Source organism: Calliopsis andreniformis, chromosome 12 (genome assembly GCF_051401765.1).
Source record: "Calliopsis andreniformis isolate RMS-2024a chromosome 12, iyCalAndr_principal, whole genome shotgun sequence".
NCBI lineage: Eukaryota > Metazoa > Arthropoda > Insecta > Hymenoptera > Andrenidae > Calliopsis > Calliopsis andreniformis.
The window spans coordinates 19,644,711-19,654,270 of NC_135073.1; the positions used below are offsets into that span (position 1 = coordinate 19,644,711).

The following is a 9,560-nucleotide window of genomic DNA, read 5'->3' on the forward strand; positions in this document are numbered from 1 at the left end:
AAATTTTCAGGAAAATTCGAGTCAGGGATGGAAAACTAGGAGTTATACGATTCTTTTCGCAAGGTTAGAGCAGTTGAAACATGGAGATGGGAAAGTGAGGAGATAGAACACATTCGGAATTTCATTGCACCCTTAATGACATCTAAGTATACTTGTTACACCTAGCGTTGAACAAGTGAACTAAAATTGAAAAAGTAGTTGTACAGTATAAAATAAGGTGGAAATAGTAGTAATTTCAACTACATTCACCTACGCTCCCGCTTGAACCGTGCAAAAGGGTAGCCGGTCTCTTTGAGTTCCACTCAGGACTCCGTAACTCACACGAGCTCGGCCGCTGGTTCGCTTCACCTTCTCTCGTTGTTCGACGCTTCAGACCGAGGCCTCTGATAACGATAATTAATGTTGCCCAGCGTTGATTATCCCGCACGCGATACCTCTGCTTACCCTTCTACTTTGCCCGTCACTCTTGTTCCGTCCTTTTTCCTAATACGCATTCTCGCTACCTTCGCGCTCTCTCCTTTTTCTTCTCTCTTTCTCTAATGCACACACGCCCTTTTCCAGCATACATCACCTTCCCTGCTATCGCTCGGATTAAGATCATGGAAGCTATTCCGAAGTAAATGATTTTCTTCTCTTATCTCGTGCGTCGTCGAGCTATCGAAAAGGATGTCTTCCTCGAAATACACAAACACGTTACATCGTGTCGTGCGCGTAGCAGTATCGAACAATTTCACCGCGATTTATTTTGTCCGATAAAGAAGGTACCAATGACCGAAACAATTGGCAAAGGAGAGGAGACGTTGTTTCTTCATTTCTTCGTGGTCCATCGATGCAAAATTAATCATGCGAGCTAAGTTCTGAGAATCCATTAAGCGGCGAGGCGAGGCGAGGCTGGAGAGAAGGGGCTATATTAAACTGACTCGTCATTAGGAATACTGAATATACGGACCAAACACCAGCGTCACGTGTGATTGTCCGGTAAAATGAATATAAATAAAGTCTTCCGTCATCCTCGCAGAGTGGTAATGATCTCGCGATTAATATGCAAACAGATACGTCCGCGACCGTGATTCATTTGAGTTAGAGCTAACGACAATAGGAAGAAAAAGTCATCAATTACATTAACAGCATTTTCAATTAATTTTCAGAGGTTGAGAAACATTTAATCGCTACTTGCACAGGTGAAGTTCGTCAGATGAGACATGTCTGTTCATTCCGACGCGACGTTTAAATTATTGCGAAGAGCTTCCTTATCTCGTCGCTGTCGGCGAGGAGCTGTTCTAGACAGTAGAACAGAAAAATTGTATGCGAGGAGAAATGTTCGTGTTCAGTCGATTTACGGGCAGCGGGAACTTTTAGTGGACCATCGCGTAAGTGGACCTTCGGAAGGTCTAATCGTAAATGCCTCTTCATTGCTGTACGTGCACCCGTCCGGCAGATAGCAGATTATCTCGGTAGGAAAGGGTGACTGCTCTTAACCGATCAGAGCTGTAGTGTCTAATGGGTTTGCCATACCACGTGACTCTGAAATGTTTAATAGGAGTCTACAAGCGATCGTGAGCAAGTGGATAAGGATTATATGGTTTTATCGGGAAGTGCAACTCGCATCAGGTTGCTCGAGAAAAAGTTCGTTACGTTCTTACGACAAGTTGACACGCTAGTAATTGCAAGAGTTGAAAAATCAGCTCGCGCATATCGTGGGTCGAGCGTGTTAGGAAGGCAGCGAGCGTTATCGCGACTAAATAGCGGCCGGTGACTTCATGGTGGGCCTCCTATCTTAACCGAATTTACGGAAAACACTTTGCTCGCTGGCCACCGTCGCCAGGAATGCTTGTCTTGCCACCGACGAACGACCGGCATTCCTGGCATCCTCGCCGGGTCGAGGCCCGGTGCGCTTCCAAATCAACGATCGTGTTAAACTCGTGTTTCCTAATGGATTCTTGGAATCATCATTCGCTCCTTGAACCGCTCCTTGAACCGCTCCTTGAATCGCTCATTGTCGGATCTCGGCACTCTTCTCGATCGTCCTACGGTTGCTATGAAATCTTAATTCGGTGAATCTACCACGGAAAGAGAGGTAATTACAGAAGCGATCGTGGAAAAATCGATCAGAGGGAGATAATTTGATTCTCGAGCGAACGCTTGATCGACTCGTCTGGGTCGAGCCCGTAGCCCGTTCTCCGTCCTCTCCACAAAACAACGTTGTAGTGAATACTCCGTTCGTGGGGCGGAACTAATGACAAGCACAGTGACGAACAACGACAAAGAACAGTTAGTGGCTCGGCTACGGGAACACAGATCGGCAGCACGATGAGGAGAGCGGAGATACTCGATAAAACGTTACTGTCTCGCTAGGCTGCCTTTCGATGACCAAACACCTGTGCGGCGTCTATTGTGTACGACCAAGGGACAAATCGAATCGACAAAAAACCTGACGCTCGTCTCTATTAACTCGGTATTTCGATATCGAGAAGGAAGCTCGTCCGCGTCGCGTCGCGTCGCGTCGCGTCGCGTCGCGTCGCTGAGGACAGACCGAACGTTTCATGCGCAATCAGATACCGGACAAATTAACCAACCACTCGGACGACATATGTCAGCAACGTTGTAGAGGAGTTATCGAGATGGCGGTAACGACCACTTACCTTCTTAAGCCCATAAATTAGGGCATTCCTTTAGTTCAATTTATCTAGGCGGTAAAGCGAGTCTAATGGGTCGACTCAGAGTCGAACGAGTCATCATCGGGAGTATACGACTCGACCATGTCCCGCGAACCACGAACCATTAAAAACTTCTTCGACTTCGCGATAAAAATTTTGATGGCGAGAAAAGTATAAACGTCGCCGTCGAACCGGATGAAGGAAGATTGAATCGAAGGAAAGAAGCGATCAGACGCGCTACGAGATCATTTCGAGATGTTGAGTCGCGAATACAGACAAAGAAGCACAATCTCTGAGGGCTGTCGAAGCGTGTCGACGCGGTGCAAAAAATCCTCTCATCCAGAAGATCGATCGGCACACGCTTTCCGCGCGTTCGCCGCAATTAACCCTCCAGATTTAACGAGAACTCGTTCCAAAATTCTAAGGACGCTTTGCTTTTTACGACCGAGGGAGAGAGGAACCGTTGCACGCGATGGATAAAATTAATTCTTATAGCGGTAATAAAGTAGCAACTTTATTCCAAACGTATGACGCGTAATCGACAGCCCGTAATATCATCAAAGTAATGTTGTATTTCGAAAATGACACTTTTCGTCGTATCTTTACAAGGGATCAGAAGTCAGTTTCGCATATTTTCAGGAACACCGTAATTACGGGTATAATTTTACCTGTCATTAACGCATGCACCTGCCCATAATCTAGGCAATCTCATCCTACGAGACGATCCGATAACGATAATATTGTTACCCTAATAACGTTTCATTCAACTAAGTAGATAGTTTAGTATTGCTGCACGTCTACTATTCGACATTTGCAGCAAAGAATCTGAACGATTCGGTCAATATCGATCGGTGAAGTACTTTATGAAAAACGTATCGTCACACGTCTGCGCTTCTCTCATTTTTTATATAGACGAAGAGAATAAAAAAGGACGAAGAAGATTGTACATTATTCTGTATGGATTTACAGCATCTACATTAATTAATCTTTAATTGGCATTTTACTCGATACGCGTGTCTCTGTGTCCCGTGTATCTGTTCCTTCTTTTTCTATCATTTTTTTTGCTCCCTTCGACGTCGATGCGTTCCGCGAGCGAAACACAAGTTAACGAGGTGAACATTCTACGTATGATATTTACTCGGGACCCGCCTTGGGTCTCGTTTTATTGAGTCATATATCAAACTTGGGAACCTGAAGATGCGGGGAGGAGAAAAACGGCGGCGATGATCCTAATCTTTCGACCGATTGACGGAATTCTTCGGTTCTTCAACCACCTTGGATTCGTTTCCATTCGTTTCCATTCGTTTCCATTCGTTTCCATTCGTTTCCATTCGTTTCCATTCGCCCGATATTAATTGTTTCAAGTATGTATGTAGGTGTGTAGCTTGCGTAAGATTGATCAGCCGTGACAGGCGAGTCGATTGAAATTGGGGAGACGAACTGAAGGAAAAATGAAATGAAATTTAGCCAGATTGTGAAACTACGTATTCCTTTTTCCTAATAATCAACAGTGGCTCGAGGATATGCTGATGAAACCGAATGAAACGAGGATACGCGCACAGGAGATTGAAACGTTTTGGTGGGCAGGGTTCAGAGCCCGATGAACATTCGAATATGGTTTCTCTAGTAGGGGTAGTGGAATGGGAAGAGCGCGGGTTTCCTACAACCATGCCCCGCATTCCAATAAATAACGAAACAAAGGAGCTGGAAATCCACCCCTTCTCGTCTGGTCTCGGGCTGCTGCCATATTTACATCCGATAACGAGCCGCCGGCAGATATTTACATTTTTAATAGCGTAAACCCACAGACCTGACGGCCCGTTCGAATAATATTTCCCTCCTGCGTCCATTCCCTTTCTCCGTCGCCGTCGACGACCCCACCGTGGACGCCATTTATTAGCCCTAATTGATCGGAAGAGATACCTAAGCCTTTCCTCTTCTCTTATTTCTCTCTCGCTCCATTGCTCGTGCACGCGAGCGCACGGGGCTGTTTACGCTATCGTTTAAGAGAAGAAATTTCATCAACGAGGAAAGCTAGAGAGAGGGCCACTCGTTAAGAGTGGCAGAAGAGGGAAGCATCGTTCACCGCACGACACATGACGCTGATGCGGTGTTTGAGGAACTATTAGCACCGGTTAGTGAACAGGTGACGGATGCATAAATAGGAGAGGCTATAATGGCAGGGAAGGGAAGAAAAGTGCAACGCACGTAAAGGGAGAATATTATAATGGAATCATCACGCTGGAAAAGTTAGCAATTTATGATCGAACAGGGTGAAATGAAGGGTGAAACAGTGGGGCGTGAGCAGAGTGGACGCTGAGTGGAACGCCGACGTTGGCTCGGACTCTCGGGGAGGGTTAATTGGATGGAGTGTTTGAGCTCGCAATTAGCGATTAGCAATTACTCGATTTCGAAATGGTTGGGAGGGATGACGATAGGAAGCTAGGAGGAAGAGGAGGAGAGGGCGAGGGTTCAGCTGTCTCGGGTCGACGGAGCGATTAATGAGCCAATCGGCTAATAACGCGTCACGCAAGAATACGCGGTAACCGTTTCGCTTCGCTTCGCTTCGCGTCGCGTCGCCTCGCGTCGCCTCGCGTCGCCTCGCGTCGCCTCGCGTCGCGCTGCCGTCCGTTTGATATTCTTACCGCCATTATCCCCGAACTTGGGACACTGCCGTTACCACATCTTCGCTCCCACGAGGATCATGGCTCGCTGCGCGATTACTGCACTCCTATTAGACCAGTGGAAGAGCTATGGGATCAGGCTGCGCAAAGATCGATGCTCCATAATGGACAAGCCCCTCTATTTTACAACCGCGTACCTATTAACCGAGCAATGCGTTTTAATGGGCCAACTAGGAAAACGAATAGATTGTGTCGATTACGCCTTTCGTGCGCGCAGCATCCGCTTCTCTCGGGATATATAGCGTCATTTCTACCGGCTAAACAGAACGCTAGGTTCATCGAATTTCCATGAGACGGAAAGCGAAAGCTTCCGGAAGAAATCGCGGTGCTTGCGGCGAGTTCGAGACCAGCTAGAAATTTCTCGGAAACTGATACGTATATCCTCGAAGACTGGCGCGGGATAAAGCTCTGCTAATTGGTGGCGAGGACGAGCAACGAGCCTGCCTACACTAGCCTCGGTTCACGAGTCGCGTAATTCCGGCTAATTCATTTGATTGCGCCAACATGCTCGCCTCTTCTCGTAATAACACTTGCCTTAGTCTTCCCTACGCTCCGTTGACCCCCTGCCAATTCCCCTAAGAAAAAAGGCATCGTTGGATTCGGTCCCTACCTCTTCTCAGCTTTATATTGGAGCAAATTCCGAATTGGGTGGAAACGTAGAAACGATTAAGAAAAATTCCACGATTTCCACGTACAAAAGCTGATGATAGATTCCTGAAGTTGATTCCTTAACGGTCTCTAACGAGGAGCGGAAAGGTAGCGATTCGCGCACTGTGCGCACGCGAGCATCTGTGTGGGTCTTAGATACAGTGTAAGGACCCTTAATAACAATGTCGTTTATAGTTAGTACATGGGCGGAGGTTAGTTAGCGAAGATCGCTCCCTCGTCGGCGAGGGGAAAGAGAACGCTAATAAAACACAATTAGCGGCTCTTGCGGGCCGACCAATCACTGGGTTCCGCGGTCTATCGTGTACGCACGCGTAAAACTCCGACGCTGGTTATTTATGACTTTCCCGACGCGCGTTATTGAGAGGAGGAGAAGGGTAGTCCTTTTTCGCAATCAGCTTGGTCGTTGTTCCAAGTCGTCGCTACTGCTGCTGCCGCCAGGATCTTTCCAATTCTCCCTTCGTGCTCGATCGGGTTCTCTATTCCGTGGAACCATTGGGGTTACGACAGCAAATTAAGCGCCATCCCTTTACAACCCCGTCGAGCGACCCTCCTCTATCGAATCCAATCGTCCGCGACCTACGCCCTCATTGGCGGAATTCAACCCCTAGCTGTTTTCGCATTTTCGACCAACAGAAGGAACAGATAGCATGGCCATGCTTCTATCGCGGTCGTAGACCGAGTCAAAAAACGGGGGAAACACATAAAGTAGTCCTAATAGTACACGTAACGTTATCGCGAATATATGTTGAAGAAAAGAGGAAAGAGGAAACGATAAAGGTCCATGGTATGCCCCAGTTAATGCGGTCGTAATTGCCGTACGATTAGTCGGCAGTTTGTTAGTAAAATTACTCGATGAACATTTGAGCGAGGTTAGTTCTGCTGCATAGTTTAGCATCGTGGTTATCTACAGTGGTGGTAATTATTGTTTATGCCGATGCGTTTGTCGATTCGGATGGGTCGTCGTGAGTCATGTCGAATCAAGTCGAGCAGAGTGACGTCGGACGTGGCTAGAGACAAGGCTCGATGCGGCAAAGGGAAACGACGAGAGGTGACGAGAGGTGACGCGACTGCGAGTAAAATGCCGCGGGTTTGCGCGAATTAATATGTGCAAGGCGACATCGTCTCGCCGACGAGTCCACGCACACGTAATTTGTTAATCGACGCGCTATCTTGTTAATTACCCGATAACGAGGCGATACGCTATGCTCGCGGAATGAGATTCCCTTATCGCGTACGGGTTCGTTTCGGTTTATCGCCGACGGCTAAATGGTAATTTGCTATTTATTTTCCACGAAGAAAGTCGAGTAATGCGAGTTATCGCGGTTACTAACTATTTTGCATAACAGCCAACTGGAAACTCGGCCGGGCCAGTTTTCGTAAAACCTTCCCGCGACATTTCGGAATCGAAGAGAGGTTTCCGCGGCAAATCGTTTCCTTGGAGAAAATTTGCTCACGGAGCTCATCCCTCCCGCGAGATAAGCGGCTATCCAACTAGATCGAAATTATCGTTCACGATCGTTCTTCGTCGGGCAAAGAAAGTTCGCTTGTTTCGTGTAACTCGTTTAATTGGAGCGGCCGGGAACGAGTATTAATTTACCTTCGATACGTGTCGGCAATAACGACATTGATACACTTTTTGCCGGGCCCAGGGGGGCAACAGAACTAATTTCAACTTAATCGTCGTCTTATCGCAATTTACCGAGTATAAGTGAGCCTTAATTGACTCGATCGCTCTACAAGGACTGGTTGTTCCTGCTGAAGCGCGAAGCACAAAAGGCGCTCGGTCGCAAAAAGAGTTGGCTCGAAGGAGCGTTTCTCGGTCCCGAGGAATGTCGAACGGTTCGATTCCTAGAAAGTTCGTCTTTGCCGATCGTCCAGACCTCTCTTCGGCGATCTTAGCTTTCGATCATCTCGAACGATGGATAAACGTATCGTTCACGTGGCTCGTCAACAACGCCTCGGAATTCTGACAGTCTGCCTTCTCCTGAATGAGTCTCGCGCTCTCGTACAGCGTGTTTATACTCGATTTTCTTTCTTACGCGAATGAAATGCTTATCGCTACGCGAGCCAAACGAACCAGAATTTATGAATTTCATATTTTACGGCGACATTGTCAGATAATCGATCAGATAATCGCAGAGACACAGAATAGTTAGATTTAGGGACAACGCCAATGCGTCTGGGTGACATATGTATGTTAATCCGTTAACTGGGTAAAACTTATCGCTTCGCTTCTATTAGTCGTTACAACGAAATATACCCTTCTATTTGGAAAAATGACCCAATCAACGGGTTAACATAGAAGCGAGATTTTTCCCACATGAAATACGTAAACTCACTTTGCGTCGTTTCCGTGTCCTCGGTCGCCGGAAGATCCGCTTCCTCGACGTTGACCAAGCTGCGGATGCTGAAGACACTTTTGGCGACTCGGGTTTTCTGAAGATCACCTACACCCTCCGTTGCTCTTCTCGGTGTTGTGCTGAGATCCATTGTCTGCTCGCAGAAGGGAAACGAGCTGGCGAAGCGCTGAGAAGAGGACGGAGCGAGAAGCTGCGCGTCTCCTCTTAGAGTACACACCGTAAACGCAACGTCCTCCTCGCCGTCCGCATCGTACGAGGCGTAAAGTAATCGCTGTGTAATCCCCTGCGTACTCGTTATCGTGACCGCAGGTTGGTCTATGCCCTCATCCAGCAGCTCGGATTTTCCTCGTCCTTGTCCGGAGAAAATTGCTCGCGCTCGAGGAGGCTACTCGAACTGCGAACTGCGAACCTTGGGGTTCGAGTCGCATTTGCCGCTCGGTATCGCCGCGATTTTTAGACGAACGATACTGAGGCTCGGCGCTTCGTGTCGGCCGATCGAGAGCTGATCGATTGTGAGACGCACATTTCCTGTCTCGGCGCGAGAAAGAATCTTAATCGGGTCGTTCGATCGCGTCAAGCGATACCTATCATGCGAGCTATTCTTATCGCTTCTCCGCTGGGTTTATTAATTATTGTTTGCTCGGTCTGCCAATTTCATGTGCCACTGAACAGTACAGCAGAAGTTTGATGCTTATCGCAAACGGATATTCGATTAAATGTAAATCGTTGGCATTGAGATGGAATTGGAAGTTTCTCATGCAACCACGGCTTCACTTGGCTCCTCGGATTCAACGATCACGCGAATCTGCCGAATTCCTTTGGCTATTTGTCCATCGACGAATCCCGCGAAAGCAACTACACCGGGCAATTCTCGCGTGCTATCAGCCCGATCGCTATCAGTAGCACGTACCATTGCACACTGATCCGATCAGCCTATAATCGTTATTGAACAAAAACTACACGTTGTATACCAACGCTTCGCGTTACCAGGAAATATCAATGAACCTATGCTTGTGTCACAGCAGACTCGTCGACCTTTCTTGTTGTGTTTATCTCTCCTCTCGAATTCCTACAATTCTTACATGCGCGCAACTCTAAATCGGCGATCGAAGCAATTGAACCGCTTCATCAGCATCGAGCAGTGTTGGCCCTGTTGGCGGAATTGGCGCACGTGTTTCGAGGTCCACCCT

General features: G+C 47.6%; 1 protein-coding gene across 1 annotated transcript in view; it reads right to left on the reverse strand.

Moving 5' to 3' along the window:
- LOC143185869 (homeobox protein aristaless) overlaps positions 1 to 8,564 on the reverse strand; it is a 53,731-nt gene extending 45,167 nt beyond the window's left edge. Inside the window, exon 1 of the mRNA XM_076389160.1 lies at positions 8,350 to 8,564. Within this exon, the coding sequence (XP_076245275.1) occupies positions 8,350 to 8,500 (151 nt within the window). The 5' untranslated portion in view covers positions 8,501 to 8,564. The remainder of the gene's footprint in view (positions 1 to 8,349) is intronic.
- Positions 8,565 to 9,560: the final 996 nt, after the last annotated feature.